This window comes from Acipenser ruthenus, chromosome 2 (genome assembly GCF_902713425.1).
Source record: "Acipenser ruthenus chromosome 2, fAciRut3.2 maternal haplotype, whole genome shotgun sequence".
Lineage (NCBI taxonomy): Eukaryota > Metazoa > Chordata > Actinopteri > Acipenseriformes > Acipenseridae > Acipenser > Acipenser ruthenus.
This window is the reverse complement of record NC_081190.1, coordinates 74,058,641-74,079,421: the sequence shown is the minus strand read 5'-3', so window position 1 is coordinate 74,079,421 and position 20,781 is coordinate 74,058,641. Positions and strand designations below refer to the sequence as shown.

The following is a 20,781-nucleotide window of genomic DNA, read 5'->3' as shown; positions in this document are numbered from 1 at the left end:
CAATTCACAACTGAAATCAAGCCTTTTTGTTTAGTATTAAAGCACTTTAAGCAGGTACTTTAACCAGTTCTCACTTTACACTTCAGATTTCCGATGAATACATTTTGCATTATTTGCATTAAATAGTACAGGCAAACTTAGTGTTACCATGCTTTAAAACTTAAGTTTATCTGGTTCAATTCTAGTGACCTGAATTGGCATAGATGTTCAGATCTTACTGGATTCTGTAGATTATATTAAAAAATCTTAGGTTAGATCAATGAGTAGTCATGTAAGCAGGAAGTTAAAGAAGGTCCTCCTAAGTTTTAAAAATGTTGTCTGTGTTAAGTTTATATTTGACCAACACTGTGAGGGTTTTGAGAAATATTGTCCAGCTGTACTTAATAATAAACGTGTTTTTTTTTTTTTTTGCATCTAAAGCTTTTAACTAAACCGTAATTTATACACACTATACTTTATCCCCCTTTATGAACAAAAGGCACTCAGCGCCAGTGTAAGAATGGATATGTCAATACCCAGGGAAATAAATCTTAAGAAAACACTGAAGCAATAAAGGAAAGAATGCATTGGTGACATTATTTATTCCTCCCAGTCACTCTATATAAAAGCATACAGTCAATGTCTAAGTAAACTCCCCATTGCGCAAATCATGCTTTCTAATTCCAAGAAACTCTTGACTAATATAAAAATGATTAATGGTCTTTTTACATTTAGTCAATTTCCCGCTTTTTCATCCAGAGTCTTCTAGTTAAAAAAATAGAATAAAATAAGAGCACCTCTCCCTTGGGGAATTTCCTTTCTCATAACCTTTTATAAAAAATAAAGCACACTAAATCAATCATATTTTATTATTTTTTGGGGGATGTACACATAGACAGCATTTTTCATTTGGCTTTCTGAAACATCCTGTATGTACAAATGTATAATACATATCCTAAGATACTGCATGTTTGAAACTATGACTGTACTTTTGAAATAAGATGTGTTATTATCATGAAAATTCAGATCCAAGCACATCCAAGATCTGTCAGATGCCCCGACTTATAACTACGTTTTATCACAATTAAATAAGCCGTCCTCTACATGTAAGACAGACAGACAGACACCTTGTTATATACCCAGATTCTCTGGAACTCTGCCTATTCTTATGTTATTATATTGTCTGAAAGGATAGATAAGTACCATTTCATTTGATATCTTAAGTACAGTTTGAGTCAAATCTATTTTATAGCTAAGCACTTCACAAACAAGCTTTCTTTTCAGTTTCTTGACAAGGTTGATATTTTTAAAACACAATCTGTTACCATTAAATATTTAATTGTTTAGCAATTGAACCTGACACAAATGGATTTACAAGATATAATAGCCTAGATAATCTAGAGTATTAATTAGCCTTCTTCTGATGGGGAGAAAGTAGTTCCTTATCAATGAACTGGTCACCAGAGGGAAAAATGAAATATTACCCTGAGGTCTAGGATTAGGCACTGTGTAATAAGTTCTTATTGGGCCATAATCATAGTATTATTGATAAAGGCATCACAAAATATTCTACTCTAGTTACTGGGGTCTTTTTGTAATGATATTAACATCAGCACATCTTGATACTGCCATTATAAAACTTGCAAACCTGCTCTATAGCATCTAGCATATTTATATTGTCTTTTCTTTTTAGAATTTAAAAACTATAGACATACCACATGCAACTGGAACATCTACTAATCAGTATTTCTAACAAGCTACACATTTTACCATACCCTACCTCATATAGTACAATGAAGAAAAATAACTTATAATTACATTGTGGAGAGATGGGACTGAAAAACCACCAATTATTATTTTGTATTTACACAGCCATGTGCAGATGTAATCAATTAGTACTCACTGAAAAAACTGGCACAGCATCAGCCCACAGTATTTAGAAACATGCCTTTTCGTTTACTTTGCACAACACTTTATGCTTTGTGGCTCTCTTACACTACACACCAGAACCCGGGGCTGTGCAACACATCGCCAAGTTCCATATGAGAAACTTGACATATACAAAAGGAAAATAATGAATTTAAGAGTACTCATGCAAAACTTGAAAACCAAACAGTTGAGGCTACTTTGCTGGCACTTGTTCAAAACAAATTCTGATAAGTTAAGCGTTTACTATCCTTTGATCTCCATTTTATATACTAATTATTGTTATAGCTTCTAAAGTATTAGGGGTAACATTACATATGGTCTTCTGTTTTCTACTTTTCTCTGCATCAGTTAACCAGATGGAAAGTTTCCTCAAAGAAATGCTGTTTAATTTGCAGAGAGAGAGCGGGAAAGAGAGAGGCAAACACATTTATATTTTGCCCTCATGTAAATGTATTCGGAATGCAATTCTCTAAAGAAAGTCACACAAATCATTAATAAAAAGTAAAAAAAAAAAAAAAAAGGTCCTTGCGACCAGCTTTACATGAAGGCCAGCTCACAGTTAACTACTTTACATTTAGAGACAGATGAAATAACACTAAAGATATAATATAGTACTATAGATACATCTGTATACAAGGCATGCCATTTAATCCTAAATGAAGCGCTCTATACAGTATTTCAGCTTGATCAATTTTCACTTAAAATACTATTTAGCAGCAAGTGCAAGGGAAAATGTACATTTCCTTAAAAGGAATAAAACATTTACGATATACAAGTAGAAAAATACTTCTCCAACCTGCAACTGTAGATAGGTTAAAAGATTGCATTGCACTTGTTGCTAAATAATCACCCAGCCTAAAAACCATGCATACAATCTGCTTTTATCTTACAAACTTTGGGTACAGCTGGGATAGTTAAAAAACATAAAGACTTGTCTGTCCATAGAAACAGGTTGTCTGGTGCCCCTGGCTGCAGGTGAGTGCCTCAGACAACCAGATCTGAAAACCCCAGCAAAACCTGTTAAATTACTGCTTGGTATTCTTTAAGTATTGTTAAGAGCGCTTGTAACTTCATCTAAAATTCTGCACTTTCTGTGCAGTATATTTTTAACTGTAACATAAACCTGGTCACACAATTAGACACTAGTGAAGATTGATGTACTGAAGATGCATTGGTTAATCAAAAGCTAAGATCCCTTGGGATGGAAGACTACACCTGAAGAGGTATTCATTAAACATAAGGCTTTCTGACCACAGCTGTTACTGAAACTAAAGGTATGCAGGTACCAGTAACAATGGTGAAGAGCTGTCCCTTTGCATGTAACATAAACTGTGGCTTAGAGTAAAGTTGCACACTGTTGGGATACTACATATGAATGGAAAGTGCTGCATGCTCACCTGTTGCTGGTGTAAGAAGGCTGGGTCCCTTGAGCTTAGTCCCACGAATCTGTTTGAAGTGGGTGTGCCTGGGGCTGTGTAGGCTAGTAAAGGCATAAAACAAGTAGTCAGTTTAAAAAACACATCTAGAATATATGCTATAAAACACTGCCAACCAAATTTAAAAATTGCGACAAATTATTATTTCTTTTTTGAAGACACAAACACCCAGGACTATATTTAGAATAAATATGTCATAAACAGCATGTTGTGAACAGGGAGAAACTGGGCTCAGAACTGCAGCAGGAATCCTTCACTTCAGTTTTGTGGATCTGATGTATAATGTTTAAAATAGCACTTATATGTAATCATTCATAAAGATGTGGGCAGACTTTGTATGAATGATTTGAGAAATGCCTTTGAATCTGTCATTAAAATGAAATCTTATTCATTGTTCAAATAAGCCAATCATTACAAAGCCCTCTGTTTTTATTGCTTTGTACTTAATCTCTGTGCATTTGAATTGATGATGATGGTGTCATATACAGTATTAAATGTCTTTGGAATATAAAGATTCCTGTTTTGCTTTACAACACCGGCACAAACTACATTTTCTAAGGTGGTGTGTCTGATTTACATACATTAAAATAAATGTTTTATAAATATGTTCAATCTTGGTCAGAAAGTAAAAGTGATCAAAGGTTTAACACCCTCAGCAGAAAGAGAACAAAAATCAAATCAAAGGACACCATTTGCCCTGTGTTGTGAGTCCCTGTTTTAATACAGTATCTCAGCAGTGAATGGTGGTCATATCAAGCAGTAACACTTTTTGGCCTTGGCTACAGTGGAGTCTATTCAAATGATCTAAACACTGGAGGGTCTAAAAAAACGGTGTCCCTTAAATCACAAAAAGAGCCATTTTTTATTGGTTTTGCGCCCTTTGATTTTCAATGTCTCTAAACCAGATTTAATAATAAGATTAATTGTCTTCAGATCAAAGCGTTTCTGGGTCAACAGCTTAAAAAATAACTTTGCCACCATACTAGCAGTTAAGAACATGTGTATGCAGAGAGCAGTTTTGTTCTGATTGACTGCTGTGACATTCTGCATGACTGCCTCAGTGACTGTCTGGGAGACTCTGGAGGAGTCAACTAGTGTTGAGAAGAGACGTAGGCAGCGCGTTTGGAGGAATACAAAATAAAGGTGCAAAGTGTGATTATTATTTGATGAAAGTATCCTGGAATTTGTTTGGCTATCTTTATGAGTGACAGCACATGATTTTAAGAGTAATTGATAGGAAAATAAATGAATCAAAATGATAGTGAAGTATGACTAATGCATCTTTTCTGCGCAACAGGAACTCAGAAGACATTGACAGAGCTCTATTTTGACACTTCCAAACGTCTATGGCCTTTTCTATGGCAAAAAGCGAATGAAGAGCAAGGCCTCTAGTACTCTATATAAGGAACAGCTGAGTTCCTGGTGGTCTGGCAGGAGTACTTACTGGCTGTGGTGGGTGAAGCTGCCTCACCTTCTGTCGATGTAGTGATGGGTTTAGTGTCTGGCATGGACAAGGTGACGGGTCGCACTGAGCCATGGTGTGGAGACGGTGCCAAAACCGGGGTGAAGTGGCCTGGCACTTTCCCCACAACTTGACCACTGCTAGGCTGCAAAAAAAGAAAACACAAAGGTGTTGAGAAAAAAACAAGCAACCATTAACATGTCAAACATAAATAAGTAAAAAAAAAAAAACAGCAAAATATTCCTATTCAGTGCAGATCTAAACATTGCTGTCTGCTAAATCAGTAAGAAAGACCATGCTGTTTTAATTTTTATTTTGTTTTGCAAACAGATGTTTAATTTACATTTATTCGTGGCACATCATTGATATTACCTCAGTGGTAGTATTTAGATCCGCCACAGTGCTGGATCTATTGAATAGACCCATTTTACATGTGGTGAGTGTTATATTTTGATAAAATATATTTTACAATACTTTTTATTTTAAATAAATTCACAAATAATGAGGATTTAACCCTTTGCTGCCTAGTGTCTAATATATTTGACATTGAGAAAATAGGTGTTAAATAGGTATGGAAACATATCCTGGAAAGTAAAGGGTTAAAACAAAAACATTAATTACAATTACAATTCCAGTAGATATCAGATAAATTACAAAAGGCAATGTCATTTTTATTACAGTGTAAAGCTGGTTTAATTAATCAGTTATTCTACTTGGAATGTATTAGAATATATACCAAATAAGGCAGTCACTAAAACGGCATTTTCTGTGTGCACATCTGGTACCGTGTATAGACCAAATGCCACCTGGTAGCCAAATTAGAAGTGACAATTGAAAAGAAGTTCAACAAAAAAAATACATTCTCTGATACTTTAAACAATATTAGCCATACATTTTCAGGGTTCAGATCTCAAAGAGGTCTTTAACAAGAACTGTATCCACTAGGTTCCCTAATGTGAATAGAATGTTTAATTAGTCTGTAATGTAATCTGTGTTAAAGAAAGGATAAAAAACAGGTTGGCATCTGTCCTCAAGATCGTAGACAACATGCTTGTTACTTGCCAAGTCTTTCCCAGTATAAATTAATTAAATCATAAAGTATTGTAACTGCTGCATTGAGCTCATTTTAAAGGACATAATTTAATTCTGTTGATTTTTTTTTCTAAATAGCTTTTAAATTTGAGTAAGAAAAATAAGATAATATAGGATGTGGAAATGGAACCATGGAAATCGAACAGAAAATTCCCTTTTCATGCTTAAACGTAGTGACATAAAAATAAATCTAGGCCTAAAACAGTAACATACAAGTTCCTACATCCTGCTGTCATTACCTACACATCATTTACAAATGGGTCGCTATTTTGTAGTCTCCACAACAAGCGCAGAAAAAGACGTTCACAATAAAGTAATAGGCATTTAACTAAACAAAGAGGAGAAGGATCAACACCATTACAAGTATTGTTGACATCAATTGCACGTGTCTTGGTTTTCTTTATGATTTGTTTTCTAATGTATCCTATTGGTTTTGGATAGGTAATGTATTTGTTGGCTGTTAGATTACATATTGTTCTTTTTATAGCCTCTTTTTGTAACAATTTTCAAGAAACTACTTCAGAAAATCTATCATTCACTCTTCTTGGTCCTTGATTCCATTGGTCCAAGTCCACACCAACAGAAGCATCAATCTGTGTACCATCTTTCCACTGATGGTGTTCCCACACCAGAGAAGGTGCAGACAGGAATTAGACCTAGTAATAAGTGGCATTTGTACGCTGCAATACATGAGTGGACTGATGTCATAAGAATCCATTTTTCGGTCCACGAGGTTGATGATTGTGATCTTGTTATGAATGTCCTCTTGCCTTGTGTGGTAATTTCTAGTTTGAACAGAACCTTATCTACAGTAGAAATTTGGGATTTTGGCTTGTTCTACAAATTCAATAGAATAGATTTATAACAAAATGTGAAACCTGATGACCATGCCACAAGGCATAATGCCACAAAGGTCCTGAGGTCACTACAAGTTTTTTATACTAACCAGACCAGTAGTTGTTTGAGAGTACTGTAGTGATTCTGGATACTCAACACTTGGATTTCCATGGTGACTGTCAATAGGGTTGACCCAGCTGTATCTGTAAAACTAATATATTATTTGGTGCTGTTGTTACAGAAACATTTTAAACAATCCTGTAGGTGATGTTTTAGGAATACTAGGAGGCCTAGTTTTTTTTTTGAACCAGCTCACCTTATAATAACTCCCTTTTTTAATGAATTCTATAATCTAACACAAGATTAAACTGCATATATTTTGGTATTTATTTTATCAACAGTTTCATTATGTTTCAGGCAGGTTAGAAGAAAAGGCATGTCCAAAATTGCCCTTGAATTATGAAATTGTCCACAATAAAGACATGTTTGCCCCTGAGGAACAGTCTGAAGTATTTTCAATAACTTAATTGAAACAGGGGTAATGTACTGTTGTAAACTAAGTAAGAATTTGCACAGTGAATTTATGTAATTAGTTTTATTTGATTAAAAGCCGTTACTGTTGTACTCTTGAATGACTTAAACAAGGCGCAAATTAAAAAAAATATAGCTGAGACTGCAACAAAAGGAAACAAACAGTTAATCAATTCTAATAACGTTTAGCTCAGATCTTTAGATTTGTATTTTTGTTAAAGTCAGTTCCAACTGCAAAAACTTCCATTTCAATGTGGCTGGATTTTAAACAAAAGATCATGTTGCTCCAGAGAAAGCCAATGTTTCTAATTTAAAACATTTTTCATCAACTTGCACCACATACAGTTTCCATATTTAAAAGCTAGCCTGTAATTTATATTTAACTATAACCTACAGAATGATTACATGGCACTTTCTTTGTGCTTTGTGGTAACCCTGCCTTCTGAATCACTGGTTTTGATACCATAACAATCCTATCTTTCCCACAGCTTTTTCTAAAAAGGAACACTCACGTTTCTCCCTCCTTAGAAGACATAACCCCAGAAAATGCCAAATATGTCAGCACCGAAAACTAAAACAGGCATGGGAACCGCCTCAAAAATAACTATATAAAATCAGAAAGAAAAATAAATTAATACCAACAAAGTAATTGTGTAAACCTTCGCTAACTTGTGTGATGTATTAAATGAATACTGTGCAATACGCTCATTATACACTAAACGTATGTTCAATCTTGTGGTTTTAAAAAACCATTAAACAGTGAAATAGGCCCTGTACTGAATATTAAAGGGTTTACATTATTCAACAGGCAATATAAATACATGGAAAATGCTTTTTTTTTAATTAACTAGATGCAGCACTTCTAAAATAATCCAGAAAGATTTTACATGAACCTTTCTGCGTCATGAATTAACCTGGTTATCATTACCATGCTTTTGTACATCAGTGATGTTTCCTTGCTGAGACTGCAGTTTCTTTCAGCAGCTGTATGAAAGTGCTAGTGAAAGCAAGGGGACCAAACCAAATTAAGAATAGGAGCCCTATCCTTATCAATCAGACACAGCTTTGACAGATGAAGGTTTTATTGACCCATCATTAGATTACGCCGCAGAATCAATCAAGCCCTTGCCAAGGTAGAGAAATACCTTACTTAGCATATGGCCTTGCTGATTAAATCTGGGACATTGCAAAGTAATTTAAAGCAGGCCATATAAGCGATCAAGTGGAGCATTCTTCATAAGCCTGCAGGCATCTAGAGATGGTTGTTCTATTTAAATACCCTTTACAGCTGGATGAGGGTTATTTGGGGACAGACACATAATTACACTTTGAGCGATGCCTTAAATCGTAATGATTTATGATGATTTTCTCACAAACCAACATTTTACACATTAACAGCAGATATATCCCTTATAAAAGTTGACCATAGTAAAAGCATAGCAAAGTGTAATAAACATTTTAAAAGCTTGGTCAAGGATGGGTAAGCATTTTAAAGCCCAGATCAGTATAGTAAAGCATGTTAAAAAAAATGATGAAATGATTAATTAAGGCTCCAGCCACAGGTGTATAAATAGAGTGATCACTGGTGTTAGTTAGAAGTAATGATTTGAGTTGATGTTGGTGAATGGTGAAGGTGTTTTCCTGTTCCGTGCGGTCCCGTCTCGTTTGTGTGTTTATGTTTCGTGAGTTTTGTTAAACCGGTTTATTTTGGCCACCATGCCTTTTGTTTTGTTTCCGTGTTTGTTTAGTGTTATTTGTTATTATTATTAAACTGCACATTTGCGTTTAAAGTTGCACTTCTGGTCTGAGTCTAGGGGCACTGTCCCACTCTGACAACACATGTGACAGGACGGTGTCACTGGCAAGCTGCTTCTACCAAGAAGTGAGAGTCAGACACAGAAGCTGTGGGTTAAGCGCTAATACGCACTTTAATAATAAACAGCATGGTGGCCAAAATAAACAGGTTTAGCAAAACTCACGAAACATTTAACCCCCTCCCTGCCAACCCAATATTCCACAAAACACACACGGGTGCACCAAATGCAGGTATCTCAATATCAAAAGGTGATGTCAGTGCCCAAATTAGAAGTTTGTCCCTGTTCCTTACCTGGCTGGTTTGTGGGTTGGACGGGTCATAAGATGGTACATAATTCTTCAGGGTATCCTGAGGGTTCAGGTGTGGTGGGTATCGAATTGTGGGGTGAGAGAAGTAGGTGGTCGGGGCAGGAGGGAGAATAGAAGGTGCTGAAAACTGCAACGGTGATGGTGGAGGTGGGCTTCTTGTTGAGATAACTAGAAGGAATTAAAAAAAGAAAGTGTGCTACTGTTGATCACTGAACACCTTGCACATTTAAGTACTGCTGCAACAAAATAAAGACATAACAGGAAATAAAAAATGGGCATGCATAAATATTACTTTACTGGCCTTCAGTTTTGAGGAATCTTTCCTAGACCTGTACACAGAACTTAAGAGTAATGGGTCATACTGTCAACCAATATACTATGTATGTATGTATGTATATATATATATATATATATATATATATATATATATATATATATATATATATATATATATATATATTGTGGAGGAAAGGTGGTACAGCGAGGGTACAAAGTTAAAAAGAGTGCGAATATCGCACGACAATCGGAAAATACGCCGTAAAATAAATAGTCAGTTTGGTTTTAATGCAGCACACGGGTTAAGCAAAGGTAACTACAAGACCCAGAATTAATAGCGAAAGCAGGTAATGCATTGTGGGTAGTGGGCTGTATTTAAATCGGCTGAGAGAAGGAAAAAAGGAGAGGATAGGAGAAGGAGTTTAAAAGAAACGCTGTTTGTTAAGATAAAAACAGTAAGCAAGTGGAACGCTGTAATCCGCTTGCGTACCGATGTAACAACGAAGCACTGTTCTGGTAAAATTGTTAAATGTTGAAGTAAGTCGCTTGATATTATAAATGCTGTTAACAAGGTCACAGTATTTGTTATTGAGAACTTGATGAACCTAGCTGGGGAAGTGGTTATGTACAAGCGAAGACACAACGTGTTAGAAATTCCAACAGTAAAGTGCTATTCTCGTTCAGTAGTATTGCGTACACTAGAACCGCCGCGACGTTAAGCAGTGAAACAAGGTACCGTGAGTTGTGAGAAGGAAACGACACGAGTATACGGACTGTTGTTGTGTGTAAAAACCGTCTTGATTAAATGCTCTCAGTACTGTGGAGAGAAAACGGGACTGTGTGTGTTACAGGCTGCAAACAGTTCTCTAAGGAGTACACCAATACCAAAGAGACTGCACAGTGTTCCAAACGGCCTGGGAACACAGAGGAATAAGCACTGTGGTTTTTATACACGTTTTCTCCAGCAGCGGAGTATAAGCTGTGAGAGAGAAACAAGTGGTTTTAGAAAAGGAACGAAACCACCAAACAAAAGACTTAATTAGCTTCCAGAGCTGTTCAGATCCCTACAGTGTTTGGACTATAAGTGCTCAGAGCTGCTGGTTCCACGTAGTCCCAGGAGGGACAGTAGAGAGCCAGGGAGAGTGCACTACCACTGAACTCCAGGAGGGGCCGCACTGGAGAGGAGTTGCTCTTTCCAGGCAGAGTATTACAAATACCTACCATACCGTTCCACGCCAGGTTTAAGTGGACGGTTGGGGAACACTCTGGACACTAGTTCAAAGAGGAACTTTTTTCTGTTATTCTTTTGGCACTTATTATTTGAACTTTCTTTGGGATTTATCCCCAGCTTTGGTAGCAGTTTCATTTGCTTCTTCTTTTTCCACAGGGAGGAATAAATAATAAAACCTACCGTTGCTTGCATTCCTGTTGTCCGACCTCTCTTTCTCAAGGTTCTACCAGACACTCGGTTATCTCACAAAAACAATGTGCATGGCGCCACCAGCCGTGCCACAATATATATATATATATTATATATGGGTACCAGTGGTACATTTATTATACAACCCAATTTATACAAAATCAATAGTGTGTCTTTGGTAAGGTTAGTGAACGATACAACTGGATGGAGGGGGGAGGGGGGAGGGGGGAGGGGGGGTGATACAATGTAACAATTAAAGCAGATCTGCTTATCTCAAAACAATGTCAGTGCCGTAAGCCAAGCTAGTCAATATATGTACTGAAAGCCTGAATCCCACATTGTTCACCACTGCTGCATTTTCCGGCCAATGCCTACCACTGTGTCCGACTCCTGTGATTCCCGGGTGATGGTGCTGAGGGAAAGTGCTCAATCTTAAAGAGGAATCCTGGGGGGATGTGGGGCTAAACAATGGCTTCTCTGGCTTCTTCATTGAGGGAGAAGACATATCTGCTGGAGAAACAAAATACAAAAACTTCAGCACAGTGCCTTTTTTTTCTTTTTCTTTTTTTTTAATCCTGTCTGGGATTCATTATTTATCAATATTGTAACCAGCAAATCAGAAACACTGGCAATTGATTTTGGAATTCACCAATGCTAAAATTTTGCATGCCTAATCTGATTGGTTTTTATTAAGCTCAAGCATAACTGCTTGCGCAATAAACGCTTTACTGGGAAGCTGACGTATTAATCATGTTAGTTCAACAGTTCATAATTACCAGTACTACCTAAAAAAAAAAAAAAAAAAGATATGCACTATTTGTATTATAAAATGTAGTTTTGATTTACGCAAGGTCAGGTGATGATCCCAAAATAAGTTGTAAAACTGGATGTTGAACACTTATTGCAACATTCACGCAGGTGGTGACTTGCTTACAACAGAATTGCCAAGACTATTTAAAACAAGAACAAGTCTTTCAGATCGCCCATCAGTTCGGGGAGCTGCTGATTGAGATTTAACAAATCATTCAATGATGCTGGTGCAGTAAAAACAAAAGGGAGAGAAATATAAAACACAGAAGTCTTTAATATAAATCGAGCGATTTTTAGAAGATCTGTGTGTTGTCCATATTAAATCAAAAACATTTAGTAAATACATCACGAGTAGTAATGATCTACGCAAGTCATTCCTGAACATATATCTTTGTGTGTCACAAGGCTTTGTGCTAATACAGTTGTCCCTCGTTATACTGCCCCCTTTTATAACGCCACCCTCGCATACCACCAGCTATTCTCTCTGAACAAATGTCACCAATATAAAAACAGTGCTATTTGTACCTGTTATATCGCCACCCCACTGTCTGCCATCTACCAACTTCCCAAGCCAAGCAAACGTAAATGTAAGCACTGTAGTTTCCCTCATTGTAGCACCAGCCAAATAATCATGGACAGTTAACTAAGTTATGCAGTTAACCTTGACTCGCTTTCCTAGTTCGTTGTCCTTGATGGAACGGGTCGATTTGTATAACCTGAAAAAGGCTTGACACAGTCTAAAATAAGTGACTTTTATAAACCACAGTAAATGTTAAAAAAAAAAATAATAATAAAAAAAGGTAAGAGGTTTGTTTGTTTACATCCAAGTTTTGCACAAATGAAGGCTGACATCAGTTTTGTAAACAGCAGAATAGTTTTTATTTTTAAAAAATGTGTTTAAAAAAAAGTGTTTGCCTGTACATGTTCACCATTGTTTTAACTGCTTAAAAAAGAATGCTGTTGAGCTTAAATTGCTTTGTGAAATAAATAGACGGCATCATTCAATGGGGGATAGTACTATTCAGCAGGCTTACAGTCATGCAACAAACAGAAAAGATCAAATGACCAGTACAGTTAAAAAAATATCGGATGCTTTTTTGTTTGGGTGATTAGACACTAAATGTGTGTTTATTTTTTATTTATTTTTCTAAAGTATAAACCGTTCCTCAGAAGTAACCATGTATGTTTCATACAGATGGGAAAATATGATACAACGTCACTAGTAGACCTACTTTTGTGTTAAGAACTAGTACTGTAGTTTAAAAAAAATAATAATGTTTTATTAAAATGGCCTGGAGATACTGTAATTGTATAACTAAAAAAATAAAACGTTTTAATTTATTGCAAACATAGAAGGTTGTGAGTGTGTGTGTTTTTTTTTTCTTTTGGTTGACCCTCACTATAACGCCACCCTCGCTTATTGCCCGTATTTGCCCATGGACCTTACCTGGCAGTATAAAGAGGGTTGACTGTGTGTGTGTGTGTGTGTGTATGTGTGTGTGTGTGTGTGTGTGTGTATATATATATATATATATATATATATATATATATATATATATATATATATATATATATATATATATATATATTAATTAAGATCAGTGTTCTTTTTTCTAATTGTAAAAACTCACTGGGACAGATAAAATGTAAATACGCCTGTGCTAAAAAGAGGACAATGGGTCAAGGAAATATGCTAGTAACTAACAAAAATGAATGTTAAAAATTGGTAATTGAAACACTGGAGTCTCTTTTTGAGTAAAATACCATAATCTCCATACTTAGTGAAATGTCTCAAGAAAAAAATTTAAAAAAAAACATAAACTAGTGTCTTGGGAGGTTGTGGTTTGCCAAATCATTTACATAAAGTAGAGTTCTCTAAAAGGGCTAAGACGGAATTCAAATATTTTTTGGCGTAATCTGTTTTTTTGTCAAGAAAATTGGCTTAGTAAAAACCTCATCATTTCATTGCTTTTCCTTGCAGCAGAAGGTTGGGAAAGTTCCCTCTGTGGGTCTCTAAGGTTCCTGCTGTTTTCGAAAATCAAGTTCTATACCCTGTGTGGGCCTCTATGAACAAAGTTGGCTAAACACACATCTTGATTCAAATGTTCTTAAAGCAAAATTACATTTTTTTTGTCAAAACTGTGTTCTTATTGGTAGATTTTACTAGTTTAAAGGAATTTAGCTTTTGAAAACTGTTTTTGCTATATGCAGTGTTTGACAAGGTTTTTGAAAATAAGCATTCCGTCCTCCTGCAACCCTGTTTAGCGTCAAAAAGAAAAATAAATATTAGTTTAAAAATGATCAAGTGTTTAGATCAGAGCATAATGGGATAATGTATTAAAACATGCAACAGTTGGGATGATTTTTTTTGTACAGTATATATAAAAACATAGATTAGTTTATGTTTTTAAACCACATTGGATTCCTGTTTCTAAAGAATCATTTTCTGAAAGCCAAATCCAGTAAAATAAAATCAGAAAAGTTTATGAAATGGACAAACCTGATAATGAAAGTGTTTCATGTAAAAAGAAAAGCTTGTTTGCTATAAATGCTAACATATTCATGAAAACTTTAAAGATTTTTTGAAAACGGATATTTTCTTTATTGCAAACAGAGGTTGGTTATCATAACGTTTAACTGTAAGCTTTGTACCCCAGTGTCAAAAATGGAATACTGGGAAGGATACTGGTTGCTTTAAAAAATGTAGGGATGTTAAAAAAAGGAAAAATCATATAAAAAGCCTTTTCTTTGGGTAAAGTGGTTCTTTAAATATTACTACAGTTTCAAATAATTGTTTAAGTGCATTTTCCTTCAAATGTGCACTGTATTTTTTGCCTTAGGGGAGATGAATGGTAAAGAAATGTTAGCAGTGTTCATGGCTTACTGTTATTTTCTCATATGGATTTCATTTTAAAAATACATTTCTCATGCACTACTCCTGCATTTTGTAAAAGCAACAGTACGTGCATATTACTGTACTTCCCTTACTTTCAAAAAACAAACAGCGGAACAAAATGTGTATATGCTTCTTGGCCAAGATGTTCCAGAATGTTGTGTCGCTATTAAAATGGCTGTGAATCTATTCTTGTCTGCCCAAGGCAACAGTTCCGCTATTAAAGCTAGAAATCATTGGAAGACATACCCGGAAACATGCTTCAGTCAGCCCATAATTAAAACTGTTGTAGATTTCGGCAGAACCATAGGAAACATTAATGAGACATGCATTACAGCAATTTCCCCATCAAAATCCCCCCCCCCCCCCCCCAGCCGCCTGTCATCCTTGACGCTCCCTGGATAAATGTCACATGACCCACCAACTGGCTAGCCACCTGTTAGACAGACTTCAGTGAAATCTACTCACACAGGACAAGTTCAAACATCCACCTTAACACCTGTTTGTCTCACACACCTGTTTATTCTTTCCCAATTATGCATGTTGTTCTGTTTTACCCTTTAGAAGGTTTCTGGAACAGTTCATTATAACAACATGTTTATGATATCTAACTAATTGCTTAATCACAGAAAACAATATCAACTGCAACCAGCTGCTTACTGTATCACATGTGCACTACTTAGTGCAGTGTTAGGTTGAAAACTCCTCTGACTTATTTCTGACCAAATTTTACTCAATAGGCATGTGTAACTTGTGACTTGAGGATTATAAACCACACCAGGGGTGAAACTAAAATCACAAACCCACTGGGCAACAGTTAAATGGTATTGTTTGTATCAATTACTGGAAATGTACTTAGTTTCACTGTAATTATAAAATACTTTTTTTTTCTGAATTCCACAATAAATTATATGCTAAACCAAAATCAGACATTCAACATTATGGGGTATGTTTACAAATATCACATGTGTGTGTGGCAAAAGTATGCCCAACTTTTTTTTTTTTTTTGCCATTTTGTATTCAGTTTGGATATAGGTACACGGTTACCTTTCTGATTATCTGTATATAGTATAAGCAAATGTGACATGAACTATTTTTCACCTCCCAACTCCCATGGTCTAGTCATACCCAAAATATTTAGTAGTGCCTGGTATAAATAAAATAAAAACAAACCATGCAATCTGCTTAAATTGCCCTCCTTCCTCAGGTTACATTTCTATTTATCTTACAAACATACAGCACATCAGCATTATTTAACCTTGGATGTGGCTAAATATTCCTACATTTAATAGCAATATTAACAAAACATGCATACTGTACCATAAGATAATAACTGTAAAACAAAAAGCAACAAGTTAACATAAACAATGACAACATTTAAATCTAGTATATTTAAAATGTCAGGATTTTTTAAGGACTTATTTATTCATTATGGTTTTCCATACAATATTTGCAGTCCTTCTGGTGCTGTGCTTAGGCAGTTAGTGATTAATAATTAATGAGGCATTTCAGCAATCATTAACATATTCATAAGGAATGTCTTGATAAATTACCATATGTATAAACCAGCTTTGTACAGTACTTATATACAGTCCCTCTATATTACTCCAAAACAAAAATCTGTTAAAGAAAAATAAAACGCTCCATACAAAAGTAAATAAATACTTTGTACTACTTGTTCAAAACAATATTTAAGCTGATTTGCATGTTGAGGTTAAACATTTCTAGTGTCCCACAAGCACTGCAACATACACAATACATACAAAGACAGTAAGGGTAAGTGTGGTAAAACAAAAAAGAGACTGATGAAACAGAAATGAGCCATGCCAGTTGCTGAGAGATGAGTTTAAATAAAAAGTTTATGAGTATGAGGGTTTCAAAAACAGTAAGCAAGATTAATGACAGCACTCTTTTTTAGTTCAGATACCGTGTTTAAAGTTCCAAGGCTGTATCAGTACAAAGGTTATTACAGTGTTTAGCATTTCAAGTTAATATATTGAAAAAGTAAACGCTGGCTTAGCAGCAGTCCCTTTTAATTCATCATGCCTCTAAGACATAAGTAAACAAGCATGACTGTTTACACGGACTTTGCTAACAGAGGGACTCAGAGTAACTTCAGATCACAAATGAAGTCTTATTCCTGTCAAATGTTAGTCATAAATCACATAGAAATCAACAAATACCACAGGACCCATTTGATCTGCTAGTCTCACAGTGTTTGAGGTAGTCTTTTTAAAAGGCACTTATGTTTCCAGTAGTGTGGACCAGTGGTAAAAGCTTAACACTGGAAACGAGGAGATCCAACCCAAGACAGTGACTTTGGGGCTGATGTAAGGATAGGCAGAGTGCAAACAATTGCAGCTGCACAGTCCAGATTGCCTAGCGGCCAGGCAAATATTTTGAACTGCGACCTATTTAAGCTTAAGAGCAATGCAAATTACTCAACACGCACAAATAATGAGCTGCAATCATGATAATGAGGGTTGCAGTGAGTGTTGCCTGTGCATCGGGCTCTTTAGCGTCCGCACTACAGTCCAGAGGAGAGGTGAATTAGGAGCACAGAGAGCAATTGGCGCTGTATGAGATTTCTGGAGCACGATAATTAAACCAAACAAAAAAATATGTCAGAGGAAGGGCAGAAAAATCCTCTTGGCACACAGAAAAGAAAAGTTTTCGGAGGAGGAGCTGAGAGTCCTTACGGCTGAGTATGAAATTGAGTTATTTGGAAAAAAAATACTCAGCCAACATCAGTTATGCTACCATATGGCCATAGGGCAGCAGTGTGGAGTAGTGGTTAGTGTCGCGGGTTCAATCCTAGGTGGGGGACACTGCTGCTATACTTGAGCAAGGTACTTTACCTAGATTGCTCCAGTAAAAACACAACTGTATAAATGGATAATTGTATGTAAACATAATGTGATCTCTTGTAACAATTGTAAGTCGCCCTGGATAAGGGCGTCTGTTAAGAAATAAATAATAATAATGGACTGCTATATTGGTGAAAGCCAATGCTGTCGGTGTTACCAGGAAGACAGTCAACCAGGCGATGAAAAGATGAAATTCAGCTATTAGGCCTTATCTCCGGCATGCCAAACAAAGTGACCCCAGGTTTGAATATATTTTCAGTTTTAACCACAGCTATTTTGCTCAGCCCAGGTGGATCATTGCAGCATTTTGAATACATAGCATATTAAAATTGGAAACAATTCAGGGTTGTGAAATATTAGCTAATAAGGCAGCCTGAAGGTAAACAGGTTGTACAGTATGAAAATGTTCAGTCACACTTGGATATGCAAGCTAATTCTGTGCAGCATGATCAAATATTCTATTAGGTATTATTTGGAAAACCTGCATGGTGACACTGCATGACTAATTATATTTGCATATACTGTAAATAAACCCAAAAACACACACACCTGCTGAGAGAGGTGCTCAGTTTCTTTCATTTCCCTGCATACACGTGTTTTTTGTTTGTTAGTTATTTTTTACTGCCAAAAAATGTCACTAACTCATAGTTATAAAAGTAAAAAAGAAGTCTGTCTTTTGGATTATAAAGTGATTTTGTGAAAATTAAAAAAAAAATATGAGGCTACTTGGAATTTCAAAGAAAAAGTAGCTTTATGGCATTACTTGAACTTACAATGGAAACAGAAGACGACATATTTGGTGCATCCATGAGACTTGTCCACAATTCTAGTAGCTGATACCTAGCACAAATCCAGCAATGCACTAATTTTCTGCACCGGTTTTTTGATGTATAAATCTCACCTTGATCTCTTTCATGCCATGTCCTGCTGCCACTTGCTGGTGAACTGGGAGAAGAGTAAAAGTCTCCAGATGGGCTTGTCTCCATGCTGTCCTCTATGGGGATCGTCTTAGGCCGTTTGCTGTTGAGATGACCAGAAAACAGCAAGTTACTCAGCAAGGGCTCTAATTTTACTTGCAGTACAGCACTGTGAAGGCACTTTTAAATCCACGGCAGCAGGGGCTTGCTGGAAACTAGACCTTAAGTCTGAGCATCTTGTCATTAATATTATAATTTTAATATGTGCATAAATACACAACAAACCAGTGCCTGTGTTTGTAAGCTAATCTGGCCTGAATAAAGCAAAATGACTGGGAGACAGCAAGATATCACTGGCAATAATATTTAGGCTACTAACTTGGGTAAATAACTTCTTATACAAATGTCTGAAATTCTTACTATTGTGATTATTTTGTATGAGGAAATGTATGCATTTTTTATATTAGCATAATGAGACTGATAAAATAGAATTGGATTTTGTTTCCAAATGAAAACATTGTAAGTAAGAAGAGAGTCTGAAATACAAAACAGGTTTATGTTGCAAAGAGTTTTAATGTGTTTAGGTACAAACATTGCGTTGGTGCTTAGTAAATCAAGCCCTATATGCCTTAAACACAGGGCTGAGACATATATTTGTATTACACTCCTACAGCCAGTGGTGAAACTAACTCACCTGCCGGGTGGAGAGGACAGCGATCTGTGAAGGCCTACCCCCGAGTTCAAGTCATGGTAGTATGGCTGACTTTGGAGCTCACTGACTGAGAAATTCACCCCAGTTCCCTGGGTGATGGGCACTGTAAAAATTAAAAAAAACACACACACACACAAAAAAAAACAACGTTGTAATTTCATTTGCATGGGTGGGTATTTCTTTGCATGAAAAAGGAACGATACATGTTCAGAAGGGTTTTAATTACTGTTTTATAATGAGCCTACAAGCAGTATTTTTCAAATAGATGACAGCTTTGACAAATGGAACAACTTGAATCAAAAGTGTTTATAGTAATTGATCAGCTGGTTATTACAGGTGTATACTTTAAGTAAAGAAATAGTAATCTAGAGAAAAGTCCATCTTAAAACCTGCAAAAAAATCACAGTATCTTGTGAAAAAATAACCTCAAAATATGTCAGGATCAGACCAAATAACTCTTATTTTCTTAATGCCTGCAAACTGCATATGCACTATATGTATAGCAGTTCTGGCTATAGAAATCAGTAAAAATGTGAGGCATAGGAAGTTGCCCCAGTTGTTTTGTGTCCGGTTAAGGATGTGTGGTATTGAAAGGTTGTTTTGTAAACAGCATTAGACCTTAACAACAGGAGTGTGCACTGTTTAGTCTTTCACCAACTTCAAAAACAAAGAAAGTATTATTCACATGTTTTAAGGAATTCCTGTTAAAACAATCTGTAAACAGAAGAGGCTATGAAAGTCTGACGTCCCTCTTCCGATAATATTATTAGTAATGTGTAATAAAGAATAGCAAAAACATGGTAAAGCATAGGTAAGCATTGTAAAGTCAGAGGTATGGAATTAAATTTGAAAGCATGTCAAACCATGGTAAACTATGGTAAATGCATTGTATAACCATGGGAAAAGCCAGGGGAAAATTACTGTGCCAATTCACCATGTTAAACTTGTATAAGGGATGGTAGGTACTGTTGAAGGGGACTGGTGTTTTTTTTTTTTTTAATTACTTCAATATGAACTTTTATGAGGGTTGACAAATCAGGAAAAAGAAACCAAAAAGTGATGTAATTCCTAAGGAAGAAGCTCAACTTCTGGTTAATGGAAAACACTCTTAACCCCCCCCCATGTGACTTTGTCCTGCATTTTCTTTGAGAGAAATGTTTTAAAACTAGTTATGTCTTTACAACTTGAATGGCATACAGTATGAAAAACCATGGGACATTGTGGATAACATGTTCCCAATGACAGAGACCACTTTCCTATCCCAATTAACATGCATAACTGCACAAATACCCCAACAGGATACTTGATACAAAAATATCTTTGTATTGCATCATTCTGCCTATATACCACAGAGTGAATGCCTTGTTATACCAACAAAACATAATTCATCCGTTATTGATTAGCACTTCTTTAAACATTGATCCTGTACCAGTGATAGTACTGAGTCATTGTGTCAAACAAATAAAATCAGCATAGCATTATGCTAAAATGTTCTT

At 35.8% G+C, this 20,781-nt stretch overlaps 1 protein-coding gene across 19 annotated transcripts in view; it reads right to left on the bottom strand.

Annotated features, from left to right (window-relative positions):
- Nucleotides 1–20,781, bottom strand: part of LOC117409443 (nuclear factor 1 B-type-like) — a 157,224-nt gene that overhangs the window by 18,233 nt on the left and 118,210 nt on the right. For 5 of the 19 annotated variants that reach the window (XM_034015500.3, XM_034015504.3, XM_034015512.3 and 2 more), the window contains 7 exons: nucleotides 19,268–19,388; nucleotides 18,558–18,676; nucleotides 11,462–11,596; nucleotides 9,374–9,558; nucleotides 6,845–6,946; nucleotides 4,789–4,951; nucleotides 3,306–3,388 (listed from right to left, as the gene is read on the bottom strand). In XM_034015500.3, the coding sequence (XP_033871391.2) occupies nucleotides 3,306–3,388; nucleotides 4,789–4,951; nucleotides 6,845–6,946; nucleotides 9,374–9,558; nucleotides 11,462–11,596; nucleotides 18,558–18,676; nucleotides 19,268–19,388 (908 nt within the window). The remainder of the gene's footprint in view (nucleotides 1–3,305; nucleotides 3,389–4,788; nucleotides 4,952–6,844; nucleotides 6,947–9,373; nucleotides 9,559–11,461; nucleotides 11,597–18,557; nucleotides 18,677–19,267; nucleotides 19,389–20,781) is intronic. The other 14 variants (XM_034015501.3, XM_034015508.3, XM_034015506.3 and 11 more) reach the window with 6 other exon arrangements.